At 38.5% G+C, this 26,521-nt stretch overlaps 1 protein-coding gene across 2 annotated transcripts; it reads right to left on the reverse strand.

Annotated features, from left to right (window-relative positions):
• Window positions 1-1,253: 1,253 nt before the first annotated feature.
• Window positions 1,254-26,500, reverse strand: Pcf11 (PCF11 cleavage and polyadenylation factor subunit). 2 transcript variants are annotated; one of them, XM_057756098.1, is made up of 16 exons: window positions 25,986-26,500; window positions 22,290-22,415; window positions 20,476-20,664; window positions 19,984-20,178; window positions 17,699-18,813; window positions 16,726-16,906; window positions 16,531-16,621; window positions 14,070-15,628; window positions 10,599-10,698; window positions 6,976-7,095; window positions 6,434-6,539; window positions 5,177-5,360; window positions 4,170-4,325; window positions 3,633-3,725; window positions 2,971-3,006; window positions 1,254-1,776 (listed from the first exon to the last, which is right to left on the reverse strand). In XM_057756098.1, exons 1-16 carry the CDS (start codon window positions 26,175-26,177, stop codon window positions 1,561-1,563), a joined length of 4,659 nt encoding a protein of 1,552 aa, XP_057612081.1. In that variant the 5' UTR covers window positions 26,178-26,500; the 3' UTR covers window positions 1,254-1,560. The 2 variants fall into 2 exon arrangements, with proteins under 2 accessions (XP_057612081.1, XP_057612080.1); XM_057756097.1 differs by having other exon boundaries at window positions 16,138-16,621.
• Window positions 26,501-26,521: the final 21 nt, after the last annotated feature.

The following is a 26,521-nucleotide window of genomic DNA, read 5'->3' on the forward strand; positions in this document are numbered from 1 at the left end:
AGACTGCTCTTGCAGAAAACCCAGTGGAGGTCACAGTATCCATACAGCAGCTTACAGCTGGCTGCAACTTAAGTTCCCAGGGATTTACTGCCCTCGTCTAGCCTCCTTGGACACCACGTACACAGATTTATCAAAAGGTAATTTTCCAATGGAACTCTCCAGCTGTGGCCCTGTTTATGTGCATTCCATCCTTAGCTGTCCTCTAAGGCCACTTATATAAACTGTTCTATTCCTTAACAATGTTTGGTAGTTTTACTTTGGTTATAAAGTAAGACAGAATCAGGTTTCACAATGTACTTTTGGAGTAGCTAAATTGTAGTCATAAATTAAGAGTAACCTTTGGTGCTATAAAGAAATCATACAAAGAACACCCGCCAATTCTGACCACAAAACAAATCTTAATTTTTTAAACAATGATTTTATTTCATGTGCATTGTTATTTGCCTGCATGCCTGTCAGTATGAGGGTGTAGGATCCCCTGAAGGTAGAGTCACAGGTAGTTGTGAGCTGCCCTGTGGGTACTGGGAACTGAGCCCAGATCCTCTGGAAGAACAGCCAGTGCTCTCAACCACTGAAACATCTCTCCAGCCCCCTATGTCCCTATCTTCTAGAAATGGTAAAATATTGTATCTAGGAGTGTGGCACTGCACTCATGTTTTAAAACACATGAAAGGGTCACATTCAAAAGTCACTCAAGAAATACAAACCAAGATTCTTCATCATTTAGTTTATTACATGTATGAATATTAACATCTCATGGTATCCATCTAATTCAATCAAAACCAACAAAGGAAAAAGTTAACCATGTTTTTCATATGAACATTCTTACACAGAATCCCTGTAACTTAAAATTGAAATATGTTCATCTGCATTAAATTGACAATCCGAAAAATATTTTCTAAAGAAAAAAAAATCACTTTTAGTATTTGAATATATTTAACTGCTTGATGGCATCAGTGTCCAAGTTCAAGAGTAAGTATTACTGTTTCATTACGTACTTTCCAAAAAAATGGATAGGTGGATGATTCTAGTTGGAGATACATATCTATATGTAAACACATGTCCTTTTTTTTTTTTTTTAATCTGGCTTTTCTATTTGAGAAAAACTAAGTTTGAACTTTGTTTCAAGTCCTGGGAAGCTACTAGAAAAAAAATCTCACATTAAGGATGCTGTTCAGTTCCATTCTTACCCAATAAAAGTATAGAAACACTGTCTTTATCTGATGGTGTGCATAAATATTACACTCCATGGATAGCAAAAATATTTTTTATTTATAATTTACAGTTCACAAGTGAAAAATCGTACATTTTTACACATACAATTTCATTTTGTTAAATTTGCACTCATCTACAGAACTTTCACACAACAAGCACCTGAAACTGTGCAGGCAGTAGGAAATGCAAATACTAAAATGTATTTATTAACCAAATGGCAGCTGAAGGCCCTGCCTCAGCTGGACAATTTATATAGATATATGTCTCTATATACATAAAACTTCACCTTCTACATCCAACAGCAGCTTGTGTTAAAAAAAGAAAACCATACCTTTCTCATTTTATTTAAACTGACTCAACTGTATCATTTTCTGTTTTAATTTCAGTGGGTGTTGCTACACTTTCTTCCGAGCAAGCTGGTGGGGCATCAATTTGCTCTTCCTTAACTTTGGGACTTTCACAGGGTTCTTGTAATTCATTTTTGACAATGTTCAACATAATGTTCAAAGGGTTTTCAACTGGTGTCTTGCTGGGAGATGGTGTACAATCAAAAGAAGATGTCTACAAAATGAAAATCCCTATTAAGTACTAATGAAGGTTCAAATCATATTAAGTTTTATTCAAAGAAACATGCCACATTCAACTACATTGCTTGCTTCCCACAAGTTAATAACATTGATCAGTATGCACTCAGCAACCAAGTACATTAACATAAAGAAGTTAGACAGACTTCAGTATTGAACTCCTACAGAGGACAACCCTGGATGAACTTTGTGATTTTGTGTGTCTACATTTAATTTTAAATACTCATGGGGATTTTAAGAAATTTTTAAATCAAAAATATACCCTAGGAAACACTGACCTAGTGATCTAAATGCATACTCTAATCTCTATCAAACCCAGTATCAGCAGGCAACATGCCCCACTGGTTTAGAAAAGTCAAGTTACAAATACAACAATTTCAATTTCTAAGGCTACTAGACTGCTATGCTTACAATTTTATATGTGGTCATTTAGGTAACTAGAGCTTAGAAGAGATGACTCACTGCAAGGATGCAACCTGAGTTCAAATCTCCACAACACATAAAATTTGGATACACAAGAGAATTATCAGGAACCTGTAGATCAGCTAGCCTGGTATAATCAAAAAAACAAGACTCAAGGAAGGCCGGAGACTTAACACCCAAGGCTGTCCTCTGACTTCCACATAATGTGCAACTACCATTCAAATACATGAATGTGTAGACACACAAATTTTGTTTTTTAAATTTTGAGGTGGTGTCTATGTGGTCCTGGATATCATGGAACTCATTATGAAGACCAGGCTGGCCTCAAATTCAAAAGATTCTCCAACGTATGCCTCTCAAGTGCTAGGATTAAAGGCATGTGCCACCACACCTAACATAGCAGTAAACAATTCAATAAATCTTGAAGTATCATTCCTCTATATGGTGACTAGACAATATATTAAAAAAAAAACAAAATAAGAAATTCTTCCTAGAGCCCTAGAAACTTATTGCTATTGTGATCCCTCTCATCTTTAGTTCAACAATTCTCTGACGGGCCAATAAAGATTATGAAGATTCAAGTAAACAGCAAATAAATTTTAATTTTTTGTATTTATATTAGTGATAAATAATGTACATCATAACCTGTCTAATGCCAATAGTTAATGAACACCCTGTTCTTAAAAAGATATATATATTAAAATTTCTTAATGTAAATAAATATATACAATATCCAAAAAGAACTTACATTTTGATAATCTTCATAACACGATGGATGATAAATCTAAAGAAAAAAAAACAGCTGTTCACATGCATGTTCAATTCTAGTACATTATTCTGAAGTGATTTTTCCTTTAAATTTTAAATTGAAGGATGAAAAAACCATTTGGTAAAAAAATAAGAACATAAACTTTTAAACTTATCTAACTTGAGTATGAAAAATTATTTCTCTTTAAACTTGGCTTTGTGCACTCAAAATGTCTAGCCTTGTATTCAAGAGATAATGGTTTTAATGGTGAAATGCGGTTAGGCAGAAATCTACTTCTAAGTCTAGCATCAGACTCACGGCCTGCTATGTAAGGGTAAGCATAGAAGCATATGGTTGCTAGGATACCTCCAAAGGAAACATTCTAACTTTAAAGTTCAGTATCATTTTTACTAACCAAAAATCGTACATTTTTACACATACAATTTCATTTTGTTAAATTTGCACTCATCTATAGAACTTTCACACAACAAGCACCTGAAACTGTGCAGGCAGTAAGAAATACAAATACTAAAATGTATTTATTAACCAAATGGCAGCTGAGGACCCTGCCTCAGCTGGACAATTTATATATGAATCATCTTCAAAATGGTGAGTTTACTCTAACAAAACATGAACTTAAACTTTCCATATAAAATAATTACCTTTCCGTCTACTCTAATAGCATTTTTTAAGTGCCATTCTTCCTCCTCTTCATCCCAGTATTGTTCAAACTGTTCTTGACAAATTTCACAACTCTAAAATAAAATCATATAAAATTGAAATGTACATTTGTCCATTAAAATAAAAACAAACCTTTTAAGTTCAGTAAGAAATTTAAAATAAGAGAATTTTAAGCAATGCTCAACAGCTAATGGAGATTGTGGATTGTACAAGCCTTCCACATAAAATGTTAATATCATCTTAACCACTGTTAGTCACCGATGGCATCTACTCCAAATTGGTCATGAAACAGTCATGAGTGGTTTTGTTTTTTTGTTGTTTTTTTCCTTTCAATTTCTGTTTTAAACAAATATATTTTGTATATATATAATGTTTCATGTACCCCAGACTGGCATCCAATTCCATATGCTGTGGGCCTGGTCTTGAACACCTGATCCTCTGTGCTCCCATGGGTGAATTAATAAATGTGTGTAAAGGAAGAGGAACACTGCCAGGGAATTCAGATACCATTCTATTACCTCAACTGCTCCAGCTGGTCCAGCAGGTACACTTTGGAACTCCTTTTCTTTAGCTGCCTCCTGAGTTTTAAGAACAACCTCTTCATGAACCTTTTCAAAAAACTGGCTTTTTGCACGTTCTTCCAGATCAGCTATTTCTTCAAATTCTATCCAGTCCTTAAAAGGAATTAATATAAAAGATTATGTTCATTAATGTTCAAGCTTTTACTATTTTGTCTCCACTGTAATCCATCTAAAAGTTAAGGGAACACTTTCATACAAATATGCACCAATGTTAATTTTAATGCTTTTATAAGACCTGTAATTTTTTTTTTTTTTTTTTTTTGCGACAGGGTCTTAATGTATAGCCTAAACTGGTCTTCAATCATACAGCAATGCTTGGCCTATTGGCAATTCTCCTGCTTTAGCCTCCCAAGTACTAAGATTACAGCCATATGCCACCAAACCAGGATATGACTGAGATCTTAATGATGTCCTATTAATTCTATAGGCACCACTAACTTAAGATAAACTTCATGTATAAGAGATGACTCAGAGCATTTGTTGCTTTTGCAGGACTAGGATTCAGTTCTTAGCACCAACAAGGTAGCTCAATTCATCTGTTAATTCCAGTTCCATGGTTCTAACACCCTCTTTTGGCCTCCTCAAGCACTACATGAATGTAGTGCACACCATGTAAACATGTCCCACTCCAGTTTAAGAAACAGTTAAAAGCTCTCAGTAATAGTATGCATTACAAGGAAAAATTAGAAAAATACACTTTCTAAAGGTTTGTTGTTTTTAATAATGTGTATGTGCACACGGGTGCAGCACCAAAGGAAGCTAGAGGTGTCAGATCCATGGAGCTGGAGATGCAGGCAAGATGCTCATACACAAATAATTTTATATATATATATATAAAACCAACCCTATATATACTATGGATCAAATTTTACAGCAATTATTTAAACTGATCTACTTCAGAATATAGCTGACATCTAGGTAACTCAGAAGCATGGGTTACTTACTGTTAAACTGTAGTACCAGCGTCTGTGAGTGACTTTTCTGCTAACATCTTTCTCAGTTCTATTTTGCCGATAATGCCAGTCCAAGTGATCTGCATAAACATCTGTCTGGGACGTCGTAAACCTCATTCCACAGGAGTAACACTGAATCCCAGTGTACAGTCGGTTTATAACACTGTCATAACGTCTATTTTGAAAAAGAAAGTCTCTCAATATTGAAACATGACAATGGTTAAAAATAAATAACAAATACTTAAGTTTTCCATATCTAAACAGGAATCAAACCAGAAAGATTTAAGTGGAGATTAATGTGTCCCTGACCCTTTTGACTTCAACTCTGGTTAAGGGTGATGAAACATAGAGCCTACTTTCTTATAAACCTGGCCCCGTATTTTGGTAAAAATGGAATAGCACTACAGGCTAACTAACAAGGCAATAGCTATTCACCTGCTTAGTGTGGAGTCATATAGAGAAGGCATGACAAGTAGCGTTATGGCAAGAAATTTCAGCTCCCTACAATTTCAATGTTCCGAATAATTCAAATGTTCCACCCTAGTTGAAATAATAGTGTAAAGTCCTAAGTAATAATATATGCATAAAAAAATTGAAAATTGTAATTTTTAAGTTTATTGTTTTTAATGCTATGTAAATATGTGTACATGGGTGCAAGTGCCATGGACATCAGATTCTATGGAGATGCAGGTTATGAACCACCTGATGTGGGTGCCTGGAATCAAGCCAGGAACTTTGGAAAAGCAGTATGTGCTCTAAACCACTGAGAGTCATCTCTCTAGCCCCTAATGTTTACATTCTTATTTATTTACATTTGTTTCCTTGCTATCTGATAGTAGAGCATAATGGCTCCCATAATCCCAACACGCAAGAGTTCAAGGTCAGCTTAAGCTAGAGACGTCTCAAAAACAGAAGAAAATGATAACAAAATAAAAATTAAAAACATAAAATAAATATATGAATAATTATTAGTGCCTAACATTTAACTTGAGCAGCAGATATATTTAAAAGGTGGGATTCAAGCCACTGTTATCTAAATAACTGACTCTAATATTAGATTAAAAGACCTGTGTGACAGTTCACAGACCCCCACAACCCACAGTGGAAGGGAGAACCAACTCCCAAAGAGTCACTTTCTAACCCGCACAAACACTGTGGCATGCATGTACCTCCACTCTTACACATACACATTATATATCTATACAAACACATGCACATTTATAATAAAAATTTAAAAACATTACATACTGTTTCAATTCCTCAACTGTGAAATTCGTAAGATCTGGAACATCCTGATCTTCATTCTGATCCTCCTCTTCTTCAGGAGGAGGTTGAGCAACAGCCTCATTTACCTCTGCAGTTGAGAAGATAAGTTTCTCAATACTACATTCCGTGTGTTCTTTATAGCAAAACACTGGTTACAAGCATATACAGAGAAATCTATCTGATATTAAGTACATTTGATATGAAGCTTATTGGCCAAGGTACTTAATAAAATTTCTTAAAATTTTGTTTCTTCAACATTCAAATTATTTTCAAACCCCAAGCTAATAAAGATAGACCAGTACACATAATATTTGTAGTAATCTTAACTAAAACGACTGTGGCCATGAGGCCAGTCCAATCTTTAGAAATCGTTAAAATTTTCATTATAACTCAAATTACATTTGGTTTTCAAACAATACCACATGCCTAAAATTTCAAGTATGGAAATTTGCCATAACTTATTATATCCTGTAATGTATCTCTAAATTAAGCTTGCTGTATATGAAATATACAACCATACTCACGTGTTGTAGCTGAATCAGGCTGTGACAATTTGAGAATTCCTGTTTTTAGTAGTTTTGAAAACAATTCATTTACATCCACCTGACTGAGATGATTATCAGGATATGCCTTAGGCAGACCTCCTTTAAAAAAAAAAAAAAAAAAAAAAACTTTTAGCTTTCTTCAAGATATTCCACCAACAATAAATCTTTTGAATGATGGGCTTAATTATTTGAAAAGCTCAAGTTTTATTTTTAACAAATCATTACTTGAAAAACTTCTAAAATATAAATATTTAATATTTATATGTATTTACATTAAAGAAAAGGGTATTGCTTATCAATTACTTGTCTAGTTACTTTTGCTCCAGATAAAAGCAGGCTACAAAGGACAATAAGCTTTATCCTTTTTATGCATGCAACATCATGCCTAACTCAGTCCTGATCTAACCACCTCAAGAAAGTAACTCTCCAAGGATGAAGCAGTAACAAAACACCACTTTACACCAGCATTCGGGAGGCAGAGGCAGGCAGATGTCAGTGAGTTTGAGGCCAGCCTGGTCTACAAAGGGAGTTCCTGGACAGTCAGGACTGTTACACAGAGAAACCCTGTCTCGAAAAACAAACACACAAACAAAAAAGACTCAAGTCAAAGCAGTGGTACTGTTGAGTGCATTGTTCCCAAGCATGATAAACCACAGGAACTGATGACACAAGAGTATGAGACCTACAGCCCAGAAAACACCTGCCCCTCTGATATTTGTTGAATTGAACTTGAAAAGGAATTCAAACCACTGCTAAGTACTATGAACTTTACCAAGGCTTTATTGTTATTTGAGTAAGACAGCAATTTTCTCCTTAAAACCACCCCCATTATTTTGCTAGCACTATTTTAAAAATTAATCCTTTAACTCAACTGTAAAAACAGGACAGCAGCTCAGCAGCAGAGTACTTGCCTAGCGTGCTCGACAGCCCTAGATTTATCAGGCATGTTGGCCCACCCCTTAATCCCAGCACTCAGAGGCAGGCAGATCTGTTAGTTTGAGGCCAGCCTGGTCTTACACAGCAAGCTGTAGGTCAGGCATGGCTACATGGTGAGACCCTATTTCAAAATAAAATTATATAAATAAATGTTTAGTGTTTACCACTGTTACCCATCTGCCTATACCTCCATTCTTCTTCATGGTGGAATCAATTTGTATCCATATCCATAATGCATATAGTCTACCCTTAACTGTTATATATGCCCGTCACAGTGCTTTTATAAATATATATATGTATTTAGCTGTCTACTCAAATATCTGAATGCAGGAATAAGTCCATCTCAATAATTAATCAATTACAATAGCATTTACATACTAATTCAACATTTGTATTCTATTAGAAGGAGCTATTTATATGTCTAAGAGAGAGAATTAGCTATGGACTTGGTCGGACATATCCGAGGTCGGCAGTGATAAAGAACATTCTGATACCAACTCCTGGGATTGGTGAGACGTGAGCTTACTGCTGCCTAAATTTCTACTGCTTATAAAAAGAATAGTTCCTGCCAAAGGTTGATATGAAGTTAAAATAAATACTATTTGTATGTAAGGCAATGAGGTACTATTTGGCACAGTATACAGTATTCAGGGTGTGAGGGCAGAGGGTGGGGGATACAGCAGATCTGCCACACTTAAAAGTTCTTTCAAGGATGAAGCTTACTAACTTCCTCCTAGCATACATAATGCCTTTCTGCAGCGAATAAGGAAGAATAGAAATAAAGGGAAAGGGCACTTTTTCTTTCAATTAAAGAATATTAAAGGAACCTGAGAGACAGCTTCCTAATAATAGTTCATGCTTCTTAAAAGAAGAAGAACAAATACAACTTAAGAATACACATAATGCCTCATTCAGTATTCCCAATCCAGGGGAACAAAGCATCATTTCCTCTGCAACATTGCTCTCCCTTGACTGTATGTATACCCCAACACTCTGAAAGCCAGAAGAAAATCCATAGTTTTTACACGTCATTAACCTCAATATAACAAACTTTTCCTAATGAATTTTGTGTGTGTGTACCTGTGTGCAAATGTCCACAGAGGCCAGAGGCCCTGGGTATCGCTGAACTGAAGTTACACTACAGGTGGTTATGAGCTGCTTAACTGTGGGTACTGGGAACTGAACCTGGGTCTTCCACAAAGGCAAAATGCTTCATAAATTCTAAGCCATCTTTCTATCCACAACAAATTTCTATCCACAACAAAATTCTTTTTTTGTTTTGTTTTGTTTTTCAAGATAGGATTTCTCTGTAGCTTTGGAGCCTGTCCTGGAACTAGCATTTGTAGACCAGGCTGACCTTGAACACATAGAGATCTGCCTGCCTCTACCTCCCCAAGTGCTGGGATTAATGGTCTGGGCCACCACCACCTGGCTCACAACAAATTCTTTTCTTTTAATTTTTTATGATTTATTTAACTTAATTTTATGTGCATTGGTGTGAAGGTGTCAGATCCCCTGGAACTGAATTTTAGACAGTTGTGAGCTGCCATGTTAGTGCTGGGAACTGAACCCAGGTCCTCTGGAAAAGGAGTCAGTGTCTTAACCACCCGCTGAGCCATCTCTCCAGCCCCAACAAATTCTTTATTCAACAAGGAAAACTAGTTTCTAAAGAAAAATATATTCATATGGCATTTAAAAGTTACAAAGTACTTTTGCACATCTCATTTTATTTTCTTTTAAGAAAAATTCCAAGAAATACTGATACTATCTCTTTTTTATAGAGGAAAATAACCTGAATAGCCAGAATAACACTTGTTTATGACTGGCCCAACCACAACTATACAATGCGGGGGGGGGGGGGGGGGACGACACCAACTAGCTAATCCTAATTGTCCATCTAGAAATTAAAAGACTATGTAATAAATTCAAACTGACATGAAAACCTCCCTAGTTTCTAAGTTATGAAAAATTCTTTAAAAATTTATGAAGTCAGTAACAATACTATGTTAAAAGTACCATTTGTTTGGAGGGAGTTTGTTGTTTTGTCCTGGGGGAGTTGTGGTTTTAGTTTGGGATGTTTTTGTGTGTGATAGGGTACTTGGGATGGAACTCTTGGCTTTGTACATGCCACACAAGTGAGCTATCACCAAAACCACATTCAGGCTCCACAAGTACATCTTTGAAGAAGCTTAGAAATGTTTGTTTAGCAGTGCTCACACTTGAATCCAGGGCTTCATTCGTGCTAGGTACCTGGTGTGCTCTAACACTGAGCCATATTATATCCCTAGGCCTTATGATTTAGAAATTAAATCTAGTATCACAATAGTATTGAGGAAAACCCAAAAAGAGCTACAAAATTTCTGCAATTTATTGCTTCCTAATGATAAACAGCTTATCAGAACAAAATTATCATTCCTCTAGCCACTTCCAACCTCTATTCAATAGGCTTCCTTCCCTGATGGCCAGCCTAATCATCTCTAGCCGTAAGATGAGGTTTGCATGACCATCTGCCAAACAATATAAACAAGGAGGATAAACACTCTTCAGCCAGATTATAGATTTCTACAACTTGAACACAATCTCTCAAAAATGCCATTTTCGACACCAACACCTATTCAACAAAAGTTATATGTCTTTTGAAAACATCACAATTCAAAAGGACATACCTGAAGGATTTTGAATAAAAGCTCCAGGATTCTGTGGATGAACTGGTAAAAATTGTTGTCCTTGGCCAAACGCTACTGGCTGAGCAACGCCAGTCAGAACCTTTAAGATAAAAATGTTAATCTTTCTGTAAGTACAATTTTAACATTCTAATCACATACAAATTTTCACAAATGTCTTAAGGCCCAAGGTCTGTGATAATAAAGATTTTGAGAGTAACAACTGGTTTACTTTCACAAAATAGAATGCCTCCTCCTATCTGTTTCAGAGCCACAAGGATCAGAGAATAGGTAAAAACTTCCTTTACAAGTGAGTTCAATGCCAGCCTGGTCTACAAGAGAGTTCCAGGACAGTCAGAGCTGCATGGAGAAACCCTATAGGGGATGGGAGAGAGACTTCCTTAAAAGTATATAAACATGCAAATATAAGACCCACAAACCAGCTGTGTGACTGACCTATGCTATACAAATCACTTGACCCTAAGGGTGCTTTATTTTACAAATAGAATAGGCATACAGAGATAAAACCTTTACACAATAACAGGGACTAGTTAGCAAGGTTGAAGACAGAATTCCTAACCTTGGCCTTTTTCCAGTCTGAAGTGTTTCAACCAGGTATGAAACACACAACTATAATCCCACTACTAGCAACCTGGGGGCTGAGGCAAGAGGACTGAAAATTTAAAGATCCTGAGCTATGCTAACAAGACTCTTGAAAAAAAGCAAAGAAAAACTTTTATGTAGCAACATGAACTTGAAGTTATCCTTCTTTGCCATCATTTTTGGATAAAATTATAGCTGAGTTCAAAGTAGATTACAAAAGTCAAAGAGAATTATAAACAAGCAAACGAAACCAAAGAACAAAGAAAAAACCAGCTGATAATGGTAGCTCCTACCAGTAATCCCAGCACTTGAGAGATTAAGACAGGTCTACTGTTCTGACTATACAATTTTGAGTTCTGGGGCAGCCTGGACTAGCATTAAGACCCTACCTAAAAGAACAAAAATAAGGAAGACTGCAGAGGCTAAATGGGTTAAATATGGTTTAGTGGTATATCATCTGCTGAGAATCCCTCAGTTCAAGCTTCAGAACCATAAAAGATAAAGATTGCAATAAAGTTATGAAATAAGTACTGTACTAACATACAAACTTGGTGTTTGGGATTTCGTTACGTAAATAAATATTCATTAATAAATCTTGTTCGCTATCCATGTGATTTCTTAATAGTGTAAACAACACACGCACACAAATAAAGTGTGTCACAGAAAAAAAGATTATAAACAAAATACAATTATACAAATATAAAATTGGTAATAATAGTATTTCTTTACAAATTTAACAGGCAGGACAAATATTTTTAACCAAATTATTGGAAATGAACAGAAGACTTGCAATAAAATTTGGAATATGCTTTAAAAATTCTTATTTTCCATCTCTTTCAATGTAATCCAACTACTGTAAAATGAATCTATCCTAGTAAAGTATCAGCAACTGGAAAAGTAAATTTAACCAAGGATAAGTTCAACAAGCAAATATAAGCAGTCAGAAATCAACAGACTAAAAATATCCCATGAACCCACTACTTTAAGACTAATACACATTTTTTAAAATGTGTGCAGAAGCCGGGTTTGGTGGCTCATGACTCCCAGCTCCTGGGAGGCAGAGGCAAGTGGATCTGAGATGAGCTCAGTCTTGTTGAACTGCAGATCTCGAAAACAAAGCGTGGACTAGGCGGTACTGGCGCACACTTAATTCACAGAATTTACAGCACTGGGGAGGCAGAGGCAGGCAGGCAGATCTCTGTGAGTTCAAGGCCAGCCTGGAATACAGAGCAAATTCCAGGACAGCCAGGACTACACAGAGAAACCCGCCTCAAAATAGAAAAAAAAAAAGGCAGAATTCAAGGCGAACCTGAGCTACTCCACAGTAAGCTCCAGCTAGGCTGACCTACGAAGAAGGTTGCACAGAGCAGTAAGAAGACCGCACAGTCAATGGGTAGCTGACTGGAGACACTGACATGGCAATACATTTAGAAGGCAAGCAACAAGCTGGCTCTGTTTACATTAATGTCATGCCACTCATCGTATGCAACCACAGCTAGATAAAGAGAGTGCTGAAAACAGAAAATAATAATAAAAGTGTGGAGAACTTTATTTCTTATCTCACACTAACGAAAATTTCAGTCAAAAAACAGTCTAAGAAAATCCGCTCTGCTGGGTTCTTTAAAGCATATCAGGGTTCAATATGCTGTTCAAGGTAACGGAGGTCTATAAAAACATTATTAGCATTAAAAAACAAAAAATAACTCCACAAAAGTGCAGTAAGGCCAGCAAGATGGCTCACTGGTAATGGCGCTTGCCAGGGAGCCTGGTGACCTGGCGCCCACAGGGGCAGGAGAGAAGTGAGTCCATAACTTTTCCTGACTTCCACAAGCTCGCCATGTCACATGCAAACCAAGAGACACACAAACACACAAAATAATGCTTTTTTTACTTTTTAAAAAAAGTAAAAAATAGTTGAGTAGCAGGTAGAGCACTTGCCTATCTATCACACACGAAGCCCTTGTGTGTGAATCCCCAGCACTGAAAACAATAAGCATGCCTATAACCCCAGCACCCCACAAGTGGAGACAGGAGAAGCAAGTTCAAAGTCTCCTCCTGCTACAGAGTTCAACATCAGCCAAGGCGAAATGAGACCTTGTCACAAAAAATAAAATAAAATAATAAGGCCTAGAGAGATAGTTTAGTGGTTTGAAGTACTTCCCGCTCTGCTCTTCCAGAGGACCTGAGTTCAGTTCCCAGCAGCCCACAGTGCCCCAATGTTCTGTGCCTAGCCTTTGCAGGCAGCCACAAACACTTGCAAACATACACACATACATACACATAAATTAAAACACAATCTTTTTAAAACAAAATAAGTGTACATGTACACTGAGAGGAAAGGAAAAAATAAAGAGGAAGACTGCAATGGCCCAGTGTCTTGAAGAGTGGCAAATGTCAACCCCAAAAAACCTCTCATCCCACTTCCTAATATACACATTGTTGGAAGCACATTAAGAACGTACACACTAGCTGGGCAGTGGTGGCACAGGCCTTTAATCCCAGCATTCAGGAGGCAGGATCTCTGTGAGTTCAAGGACAGCCTGGTCTACAAGAGCTAGTTCCAGGACAGGCTCCAAAGCCACAGAGAAACCCTGTCTTGAAAAACCAAAAAAAAAAAAAAAAAAAAAAAAAAGCTACAGAGAACCCTCTCTCCTTAAAAAAATAAAAAACAAAAAACCAAAAAAAAACCAACCATAAATTACCCTCTTAAAGCTTTTCCCAAATACTAGAAACAATTAAAAAGAAGTTAACTGAACCTTGACTACACAGAGAATTTGAGAGTAGCCTGAACTACAGAACTTTGTCTCAAAAAAAAATTTATTTACCTACATATAATTACCACATAATTTTAGAATAACTAAAATAGCTTACCTGTTGAGATGTCTGGATATTTCCTGCTGACATCGGAGTAGGTAAATTGCCAAAGTTTCCAAACTGAGAACTCTGAAGATTCTTTTCCTCAAAATAGTGTCCTGAAGCTCTGTTAAGGGGATTTGGGAAATTCTGGTTTCCAGGGCCATGAGGTCCATTAAAATTTGGTCCTTGAGGTGTATCAAATATTTGCTCATGTCTTTGGAACTGTAATCCTTGAGATGGAACATTAAAAGCATTGCCAGCTGGATCATTATATGGGCCAGTCTGATTGAAAGGTACAGATTCAAGCCTTTGTGAAGGATGATTGTCAAATCGGTTGCCTTGCAGGCCAAGAGGAATATCAAATCTTGATGCTTGCTGGTGTTGTGGCCCATCAAATCTTTGAGGTACACCATCAAACCTTGGTTGAACCTGCTGTCCAGGTGGCCCATCAAATCTCTGTGGACCTGGCTGACCAGTTCTTTCAAACCTAGGACCTGGTTGGCCATGTAATCCATCAAATCTTGGTAAAAGGGATGGCTGACCTGGCTGTCCATCAAACCTTAAAGAGTGACAACCTTCGAATCTAGGACCACCTTGACCCAGAGGCCCTTCAATTCTCATGCCACCTCCTGGTACAGGACCCTCAAACCTCATTCCACCTCCTTGTTGAACTAAAGGTCCTTCAAACCTGATGCCAACCCCCGGCTGACCATGTGGTCCCTCAAACCTAAGGTTCCCACTTAGTTGATTATGTCCTTCAAATCTCAGACCAGCTACGGACTGACCATGGGGACCCTCAAACCTCATTCCAACTCCTTGCTGCAGCAAAGGGCCCTCAAATCTGATACCACCACTTGGCTGACCATGAGGCCCATCAAACCTAATTGCAGACCCTGATGGACCATGACCCCCCTCAAATCTAAGTCCACCTACAGGCTGACCTCTAGGATTTTCAAATCTAAGACTGCCCACAGGCTGTCCATGAGGTCCCTCAAACCTCAGACCACCCACAGGTTGACCACGATGTCCTTCAAACCTGAGACCACCCACAGGCTGACCCCCTGGCCCTTCAAATCGCAAACCACCTGCAGATCCCTCAAACCTCAGACTAGGTGAACCATCAAATCGAAAGCCACCTCCTCCTCCTTGACCAATTGGCCCTTCAAACCGCAGAGGTGTTCCTACTGGTCCTGGAGGACCTTCAAATCTCAAAGGGCACCCACCTCCTAACTGACCTTGTGGTCCTTCAAACCTCATAGGGCCTCCTCCCCCCATTTGTCCTGGTGACCCATCAAACCGAAGAGAACCTGGTGCAGGAGGTCCATCAATTCTAGGGCTTAATTTATTAGGTCCTTCAAAAATCATCTTGCTCGGGCCATCTCTGGTCACAGATGGCCTACCAGGTCCATCAAATAATGGCCGGTCTTCAGCTAAAGCTGTAAGTCGCTGATTTGTATCAAGGCCAGCAAATCTTGATGTTGGGCCATCTACAAATGTTTTATCTGAATCTTCATATCTAGGTCGCTTAAGTGGAAAACGATCATTGAATGGAGATCTCTGCTCCTCTCGTACACCTTTTAAAAAGAAAAATATATATCTTCACTACAATTGAATTTACATCAAATTACTCCTTTTTATAGTTATCTAAAAACTTATCCAAAGATGTATTATCTCACTACATTAGTGGGTAGGGAAGGGACAAACAGCAACAGTAGATTAAGAAGATGCCCTTCTGATTCAGATATACCTGGGGTTAAAAAAATTCCCATCCTGTCAAGGTACTTGTCATAGGACTTCGAGAGCAAGTTACTTAACATCTCTAGTTTTGTTTCCTATTCGTAAAATTAGAATACATATTTGCTTGGGTTTTGTGGGGGCTTAATCAAATTAAATATACATATAAAAAATTAGGTCCCTTCCCTTTCCATGGGAGGGTGAAGGAAAGGCAAAACAGAGATACACACACACATACACACATACAAAGAAGTCTGAACAGTGGTAAGATTCAGCCCCACTTAGCTTGTTCATTTTCCCTTCACTGCTGTGTGATTCAATAGGCATAATCTCATTTAACTTTTTCTACCTTTAGCAGAGACTTGCTCGTCATGTCTTCTCCGGCCCTCATGGGGTGAAAGATTCTCAGCATAAGTACGACTCCCAGATACAGGAGAAAGACGTCTTGTTCTTTCACTAAATTGTTCTTTTCTGTCAAACTGTGCTCCACTATTCCTACTTGCATGTTTACTTTTGGATGGCTCACATTCTATTCCAGACAACAAGGCATCAGTCAAAGGGTAGTCAAAAAGATCAGGATCTAAGAGATCAAGTCTTGGAAATGAATGCTGAACCTGTGTCCTTTTCAGTTTTGCTTTATGTTCATAGTAGGTTAATTCAGCATCAGATAAGAGAGGTTTCTTTTTTAATCCACCTTTATTTTCTTCTGTAGGACTATCCCGTACATTGCATCTATGTTTACCTTCTTGATACTGAAATAGCTGTCGAATTTGATGTACAACAACAAGGAACTCATCCTGTGTAATTTCACCAGAAGCTAAACGTTCACTCGTCTGCATAGGGATGATAAAATGAAATGAAATATTTTAAATATTAAAAATACAAAAACATGGGCAAAAGAAAATAATAACTAGATGAGATTAAACATAGTCACTACCTTTTGAAGTAATTCTCTTTTGCTTGCAAGGGTTAACTCTTTAGGAATCTGAAGATTGGCATCAACACTTAATCGATGTTGCTGCTTTGGCGTTCGAGGTGACAAGATTCCTTTAGTGCTTGACCAGCTCTCCCTATGCCTTAGATGAGGAGGTTTACTATGTTCATCACCCTGCTGTAAGCTGAAACCACAAAAGCAGTGTTACTTCAAAGCATTTATTTAAAAAACAAAACTCCCAGACTGTACTTAAGAATGCTTTAAAGATCTGATTAAAAAAAAAAAAAAAAAAGTACATAAAATTTTTTTGAAAAAACCAAATAGAGTAAGAATTTTGATTTTTAAAGGCTGAAGATTTGATTCGGGGGGGGGGGGGGGTGGGATGGTTGGCTGTCTGGTATGTGCAAGGTCCCGGGTCTGACCCCTGGCAGCAGCAAGAGCAGCACCACCCCATCCCATCCACACCCTAAGCCCGTCCAAAAGGAAAACAAGCTGATGGGATAAAGTGATAAATTCAAGGACAAAGTGGGCTAGGAAGCATGTTCCAGGCCAGGTGGGACTACATAGCTAGACCCTATGAACATCAATTAAAAACAAAAATAAAACTAAGTAACTTTGTTTCTTACATATAAACATAAAACCAAGTAGATTGGCAAACCCTTCTAAACTTTCATATCTCTATGAAATAGAAAGTATCTAACCCACTGGGTTGTTTTTCACAACTAGAAAAACAATTACAACATTCAATTAGTATCTTCTGATATTAAACTACCTTTAAAATGCATATTCTAAAGCCAGGAATAATGGATCCTACCTATAATCCCAGCATTCGGGTGGCGAAGGTAGGAAAACTGCCATGAGATGGAGGCCAGCCTATGCTACTCAGTGAGTTCAGGGAAGGTGTGAGAACCTCACCTTAATAAACTAAAAATATCAAAATAAAAATCATACTTTACCAAAAACATCAGCGACATACCTTTTATTTTCTTCCCAACCAGATTTCCATCTTTTGGCAGACTTGGAGCTTTGCCAATTCTCTATATTCTCCTTTGGCTCAGCACCTGACTTCATAGAATGTTGACTTGCAGTTTCTTGCGGCCGTTCCTCATCCATCTTTTTCAGTCGTCTGGGATCTCGAACATCCTGCTTAGTACTTCTCTTAATACTTCTTTCTTCTCTGGAAGATGGTGGGAACTCTTCCATATGTGACTGTTTAAGTCCTGACTGACGCATCTTTCCAGCTTTGGGGGCCAAAGTTGGAGACATACTACTTCTTTGCCTTCGTTTGGGTGACCGTCTATCTCTTCTCTTTGGGGAATGTATAATTGGTGACCGAGATTTAGGTGACCTTGATCTGGATCTCTTTCGAGTACTTGATCTCCCTGGTTTTGTCCCCTGTTTATCCAATTCTTCTGTAACCATGTCCTGTTTTTGGACAATGCCATTTATGATTTTATTTCTACTTCCCATCAGTCTATGTTCTGATGATTTCATGTGGTCATCTTTATCCTTCTTTTCTGTAGTTTTTCTTTTTTCTTTTACATCCTCATCTTTGCCCTCAGTTTTATCCTGAAGATGCTTTTTTAATCGTGGATCTCTCTTGTTCATATCAGACATCCTCATACTTTCAGAGTCTTGATTTTTCAAGTCTTTTGGGTGTGATAATTTGTTTTTCAAAGGTGATGGTGATTTAGATTTAGATTTAGAATCTAATTGGTCAAGTTCCTTCTTGGTTATTCTTTCACTTGATTTACTTTTTTCTTGCTTGGAAGAATTTAGTTTTTCAGAGGGTATAGTTTTACTTGTTTTAATATCAGACTGATTTAATGTGTTCATTACAAATTCTTTCCTATGACTCTGTTCTTTGCCATGAGATGAATGTTGGCTCATCCTGTTAAGACGAGGATCCCGGTTAGTTCCTTTCAAGTCTTGAATTTGTAAGGATGAACCTGGTCGGCTTTTGTCAGATTGCACAGGAACCTGATGTGGAGTTTTAACAGTCATAGTGGGAATCTGTGAAACATGTAACTTAGATGATCCTGATCCAGGACCCAAATTGGCTGTCTCTTGCTGAACGCTAAGAGATACTGCCTGAAATACAAAATGTTCATGTTAATACCATAACCCATGAACACTATTTTATTTTCTTGTCATTACATAGACTATAGTCAAAATTAGAACATTTTCATTAAATCTATTCACTCGATAGTGCATTATTAACATTACACACTTTTTTGGGAGGGAAAAGAAAGAGGGTAAGGGTCTTAACAATATAACCCAGACCAGACTGGACTTGTCACACAGATGTTTGCCTATCTCTACTCCCAGTCTGGAACTAAAGGCAAGCATCATCAAGCATGGCAATACTCTACACTTCTAAGGTAAAATAAACACAAGGAGAGAGAGTACAAGCACCTAAACAATCTTGCTTCTTACCAGGCCTTTAACCTGTATTTTAGAATATAATTTCTATTACAATAATTCTTCAAAACTATCCAATATTGTAAACCATACAAAACAATTACATGACTAAACTCCAACTGTTCTGTACAAAAGACAGGGTGATTCTAATTAAACTTCGTCATAAAAGCGTTTCTCAAAACATTAATGAACTTATATAAAAACTCCATCTTTCTATACCTCAATCTCAAACTTAGATGCTAAGTAAAAAATACAGTGTTTGATAGAGTACAGATACATACACTCTCGGGTCTCTATATTTGTAGCTTTTGTAGACTTTTAGAAACATGATTTGTTCCTGAATGTTAAAGACATTCACTACAATATACTTACTATCTTAGGACTAAAATATTAAATCCCCATGAAGATAATGGGAAACAAACTACAGTGCTACCTCGATAAGAATAAATGTTTATTTCCCTAGTGTTTTGAGACATGCTGCCTGGCTGGCCTCAAACTTGCTGTGTGACTAAGGATGACCTTGAACTTCTGATTCTCCTGCCTCTTGTTCCCAAGTGCAGATTAGAGACTTGTGCCATCAAACCTGGTTGGCTGTTATACAGGAGAACCCAATACCAGCTATATATATTTTACATCCTAAGATAGCAATCTAGTAGAAAATACTGAGAAACAATATACAGTTCACAACCAAGTGTTTTATAGTAAGATTATAAAATTTTGGCTTAATATAATTTTTAAAATAAGTAGGAAAAACATCAACAAAATATTCATATACAAAATAACTACTTCCCTATTAGAATGTTTAAAGATTTAAACATCAAATCAATCTCCTCTACTTACCAGTTGTGCCTTAGCTTGTTCTAACTCAAGCTCCAGCTTTTTCTGCTGAAGCTCTAATAACTGTTTTTGTTTTGCGAGTAACTGCTGCCTTATTAGTTGTTCTTGGGTAAGATTCTTTTGTATTTCAGGTACAATTGGAGGAGTGGAGATACTGGGGGAACTGACCACTGGGCCAGGTGTTGAAGACTCCTCAGGCTATAAGAAAAAAATACTTTTTAAGCAAAACATATCATAGCTAAAACTAAAAATTATCAACTTTACCTTACTATTATTCAAAGTCACAAATCTTCAATCACACTTAAAAGTACACACACAAAAAAATGCTTAGGCATTTAAAATGGCAAATGTTACATAGTAAGTCATTTATTACTATATACATGTATTACTTTTTCAAATCAAAATGATTCTAGTTTTACTTTCTGAAAAGTTTACAGAAGTTAGCGCTTGATAGTCAAATTGTTTAGCATATAAGCCATTTATATAAAGACTTACCGATTTATTTAAAAATTTTGGATTCACATGGATGCTAGATGTATTCACATTAGGGGGCAGAGGTTTAATAGGCCAGGCAGGATCTAATGAATTGACTCTGACATCCAAGGCATAAAGTTTCTTCAAAGGGAATATTTCATCCCATGTGGAACGTAATTTAAATAAACTTTTTCTAGTATTTTCATCCACCTAGAACAACAGAACAATTCTCTGGCTTGTTAAGTTACTATAGAATGTTACATATACTAAGTAGAAAGCTACCTGCCAATTCACATAGTATCCATTTGTACATTAATATCAAAGACTTATTAAAGTACATTTGATTATTAAAGTTAATAAAGCTACTCCTCAAAAAAAATTCAGAAAAGTACTTATCTAACAGACTTCAAGCAAGCAACCCAAGCAACGTTTTGCATTTTTAAAAAGTCTCCATATAGTAGGGCTTAATATAGTATTTCTAATAAACTCCCTGGATAAACATAAAGCCAGAAATGGTTTACCTGATGGCCAATGTCTTAAAGTTACTTGCTAGTAACATACAGTCATAAAAGATAAAATTATCTAACCAATCTAACACAACATACTATGACTATTTTATCTATGAAATGCTACTTTGGGACAGAAAACACCCTCATATTTTAATTCACAAAATCCTAGCCAAGGATGGGTATTATATAACTTGCCTACTCATATTGTAATGGATAAAATTATTTTTTAGAAAACAGAAAAGCCCAGGACTTGGTAAGGCAAGTTTTTAATTTCAATCTTCTTATCTATATTCATGTCTTTAGAGAATGTATTTACAAGGTAATTTTTATGAAGTATAATAAAACTAAAATTAGATTCAGTAAAAATAATACCAAACCCCCAAATAATGGGAACATACCAAAATTGAAAACAGGTTAAGTTGCTCTAAATTACTTACTGCACAGTGGGCTGATACTTTTTTTAGTAATATCCGAAATACAGCTCTCCAAACTATTCCTATGTATTTCTATCCCAAAATCTAATGTGGCTTTTTTATTAAAAGAAAAACTGCTGCCTAATTTTAGCACTCAGGCAGCTGTTAAAGTATGTCCTATAAGAAGTTTGTCTAATAAAACATAACATAAATTATAAGCAATTGTCAGAAAAGAATCTTTAAACCTAAATACCTCAAGGGCCCTTCTGCTCAGTGTGATGGAATTACCTCAGAAAAGCCCTCCTGTTTAACCAAACTGCCAATTACACGGTCACAACGGTATATACAATTTCTAGGTATGGCCACTAACAAGCATTTCTCCCAAGCACCAGACAAGAATAGAAGTATTTCCATAAGAACCTAAAGCAATGAACTGGTCCATCAAGCACCTGTTAACTTACACTTCAACAATGTAACAATGTCCAAAGGGCATTTGGGGGAATGAATAGTAGGAACCATAGACTGAGGCACCCTGGAGGAATATGCCTCCCGCTCCCCAGCACTAGACATTTAAACAACAGAAAATCTAGATGAATGCTCTGCAAGCTGCAACTTTTTGCCCACATTACAAACAACTTCAAGAGACCCATACTCACATTTTGAAAATACACAATTCTAAAAGCTAATCAAAGTATATTCGCATCTTGAGTGATTAAGCATCATCTGTTTTAAGGCTCTAATAGAAAAACCTAGGATTTGCCACTTTCCTTGAAAAGGCACTTGACAATCAATGTCCAGGAAAATGAAACATTCCACCACCCAAGAAAACCCAACACAAGACAAGTATTTATTTCATCTGGAACGTTATAAAAATTCAATGTTTCTAAATATATATGTATATATATATATGTACCTTTTCAAACACACAAATAAATGTTGCAACTAGATTTTTAGTAAAGGCAGTGAGATACTCTCTTCCAACGTTTTTCACGATAGAATCCATAAGGTACATAACAGGAAGCTTCTCTGAGGAAGGAGCCTAAAGTATGAAAAGAAACTGAGAAGTTTAGTATAGGAAATTGCCACCAAGAAATTACTTTAAAAAGTGTTTTTAAACCTACAATACAGACCTCTAGCTTTGTTGGTACAAAATGCTTTTGATTATGTTAACTTTATAAGCCTAAGTGTTCGATCAAATACTTGCTTCTTACAATGTTTTAAGTTGTGCACTTAAAAAAAAAAAAAAAAAGCTCAGTTATCAAGAAAAACCATAACCTCTAGTACTTAATACTCAACCTGATTTCAGGTACATGTAATAAAAAGGCCTGTGTTCAAAGTGACAATAAAGGGGAGGGAAAATAGTTTCTGTAATCCAAGGGTCAGCTTTGAGATCTGTGCTTATGTTGTGCCTTGGCTAGAAGTACTCTCTGGTTTCCCTGGGTAACTTTATATGTTCAAGTCTTTGAAACTCTGTTACCTAGAAAATCATTGGTTACTTTCCTATAATCCAAATGAAGAATGAAATTAAACACACTTCACATACAAAGACAATGGCAAGATGCTTAGAACTTGCACATGAACACGCAGAAGTGCAAGCCTGTTATTGATACAAGAAAAACTGGATAGAGGAGCCGCTGAGTCATGTAAGTCAGGTTCAACTTGACTGGAAACCTGGATGTCCTGGAGATTTTCTTCACAGCATGGACTGTCGCCGAAATATGTCTCCTCTTACACGCACAAACCGGGGATTCTAAGTTTGTGCTGAGCCAGTGTGCTGCCGCTGATAAAGGTAGCAGCCCTTCCAAGGCAAAGTCGCCCCGGGTGAACTGCAAAGCCTACCCACCACTGGCTTTTAGAAGGCACAGCAAGCTTCCAGAAAGCATCAGCAGGTTCACAGACTTGTTGAGGAGCACTAAGACATGCCATAAGCTGTTAACTGACTCCACACGTACCCACAACTTCAGAGAACAAAACTGATTAAGTGAATCCCCAACTACCCACCCCATGTGTACATGAACCTAACTGGACACTTACCCACAGCTACCTGTAGCTAGAGCAGGCTCATACTCCTGAGGTATGCATTGCCATGCTTCACAAAGCCAAATGCCCTAACAGGTGTGTGGAAATGCTCTTGCTTCTGATTAACACCTTTAAACCAAAGTTGACTAAAGAAATGAAAAACTTAGGTGCTACTAAAAGGGGTCACACGGCCACTGTGTGTACGCAAACTATTTAGTACCAACTCGTCAAAGGCTTTATTGCTGTGTCTTCACCTTATCATGTCTTGTTTTATACCATTTAAGTAATTATTGTTCCTTAGGAAGATAAATGGGCTCTTTTAACACCACAATCTGTCCATAGGCTAGAGTTTTGTTGTACAAGGGAACTCCTTCTATGTAAGACTCTTTTTTGCTACTGCTATCTTATGGGAAAGGTGAAACTGTGAGTCCATTAGTTTAGTATTGCTAAAGAATAAGGACACAAGCATACACTTCCAGAAATACAAAAACCAAGCCAGTTGCTACCAAATGACAGCAAACCCTCCCCTCACCCCCAACCCAGGTTAAGGTTCTTTCCCCAAAGTGACTTCTAGTCTGGCTTTACAAAAATAACCAGGAAGCATGTGCCCAAAACTTTGAGCTGTCTTTTACCAGAAAATACTCCATCTATTTTCACCACTTTGTGTAGCCAAATACACAAATACAAGTTTTATGTGGTCAATATATTCTGCATAAAGTTCAGTTCTCCAAGGTCTTGTAGATCCATTAAAAACCAGCAAGGAAGCTGTCTCCTTTGAGTGGCAACCTGAGCCGCTAAATATTAGGTGCTGTGAATACCAATACCCAAAACATAGCTTGAAAACTTTGGTTCTCAGAAGTCCAAGTGCCGTTCTCTTTAAAAAGGTATTTAAGTCTTCAACAAGGCAAAGCTACGTCTCCTCCGACAACAGGCATGGTTGTCAACGAAGAGCTGAGCCCGTCCTTCTTATAGCCCACCCTTTAAGAGCAGCTGCTTCACAGCTCAGCGGGAAAGGGAAAGGCGAATGGAGAGTTGTTTAGCTGTCAAAATGCGCATGATAAACCTGCTGAGCCCTTAAAAAACAAAAACCTCTTTTCCCCCTCTTTAAATAAAGGTATGAAAGGACCACGTGAAACCGTGCATCTTGTGAACTGATTTACCCAAAAGAGTGGATGGACCTAAAGAAGAATGAACCCAAGTCACTTAAAGACTTTTGTTTAAAACACACAACCACGTAAGTAAAAATTCTTGGAAACAGATTCTACACCTTACAAAGGTAAATAAAAAAGACAAATACATATTTCATATGTTTTATTCACAAATTTTATAATACCAGTCACACATTTCAAAACCATTTATTAGAGTCAGACCACTGAGTTTTACACTAGACAGAAACCGTCTCTAAACAATGTATTGGTGGTTGTTGTTAAAGTGGCCTTTTAAAAGGGGTTCACTCTGCTAAGAGGAGGCTCATCCTGATAACTGAAATCACTAACAACTAGGAAAAAAAACCTAAACCTTAAGTACAAGTTTGAAAAGTAACTTAAAACGTAATAATTGGGAAGCGGCTAAGACTCATTATAACTAAGTTTAACAGTAACTTTGCTTAAATGACATATCGCTCCCACATGAATCCACAGAAGAGGAAGACAAGAGGGCAACAGAAGGTGGCCAAAGACCACTTCGGCCAAGGGGTGAAGAAAAGAAAGCCTTCACTAGCAGGGAAGGGAGAAAAAAGAGAAAGAACAAGGAGGGGCTGAAATTTAAAAAAAAAACAAAATAAAACAAAAAACCTCCAAGTATTTGTTACCCACTGGGACAATTCTCAACCTACAGGTTGGATAAGATCTTCCCCCCCCACACCCAAACCCCACCCTCGGCCCAATTTCCCTACCACTGGGGCGAATCAGACCCTCCGAGAGGAGAATAAAAGTTTGATCTAATATCCCCCACCCCAAAATGGGGCTGACGGGTGTGAGCAGCTGCCTGGCTGGCAGGGAATGGATTCTCCGCTCTTCCCTTTCGCATCATGTGCTTTGCAGGCGCCATGTTGAGCTAACAGGCCGCTGCTCCACTCGGGGCCAATTCCCTACACCCAACCCACCAGACAGCTCGCTCCCAGGTCCCCCTTCACCTCCTTCCAACCCGCAGAGCACAATTCCCCAAAAGGGCACTGAGGGAGAGGCCCCTCCCCACCTTCCCGGGGGCTTCAGAGGGTTGGTTTTAACTCTCACGCTCCCAAGACCACAAAACTGCCTCTAAGTCTTCCCCCCCGCCCCGATCCGAAAGGGCTGTCCCCGAAGCGTGCGAGCGTGGGGACGTCCTCCGAGGTGGCCTAAATAGGGAGTTGGTGAGCGGAAACGGGGCTCCACCCTGCATCCTCCCCGCTCCCTCCCCGAAAAAAAGAGGCCCACGCTCCCCAGCCCGGGGCCAAAGACCGAGCCGAGTCGGGGGTGGGGTGGGGGGGAGGTCGGAGAGGAGGAAACTCCGTCCGTCCGTCCCCTTCGGATGGAAGCGAGACCTGGGATGAGGCTGACCCTAAAAATCAAGGAGTATGAGAAGAATAGGAGGCTGCGGGGTGTATAAAAACCTTGGCGGTTTGGGCCTCGATGAGAGAGACGATCTCCTTGGCGAAGGGCAGGTTCTCCTCGGCTAGAATGGTCAGCATATTGATGTGCGGTTTGCTATTGAAGGTCAGGTCTTCCAGCGACGACTGATAATCCCGACAGGCGTCCTCCCGGGCCCCCGCAGCCCCGGCCTCGGCCGGCGTCGGCTCTGACATTGCGCCGCGGCCCCCCTCCGAGGTCCGCCGCCGCCGCAGCCGCTCGACACCCCGCCTCCCTGCCTTGCTTCCTTCCTTCCTCGCTCGCTCGCCTGCGACGCCTCGGCCTCGCTCCCCGGGTCTCCGGCGGGCGGCTGCGGCTTCACCACATGCTGACCGCGGAGGGAGGGGGGATGGGGGACGACCCAGGGGGAACCTCGGGGAAGAAACGCCGCCGCCGCCTCACGGGGGGGGAACCTCCGTCCGCGTCCAGCCGCCGCCGGGGCTTCTTTCTCCACGCACACAAGATGGCGGCGGCGGCGGCGGCTCCAGCTCCGAAAATGTCTGGGGGCCCAACCGCTGCG

Source organism: Chionomys nivalis, chromosome 23 (genome assembly GCF_950005125.1).
Source record: "Chionomys nivalis chromosome 23, mChiNiv1.1, whole genome shotgun sequence".
Classification (NCBI taxonomy): domain Eukaryota; kingdom Metazoa; phylum Chordata; class Mammalia; order Rodentia; family Cricetidae; genus Chionomys; species Chionomys nivalis.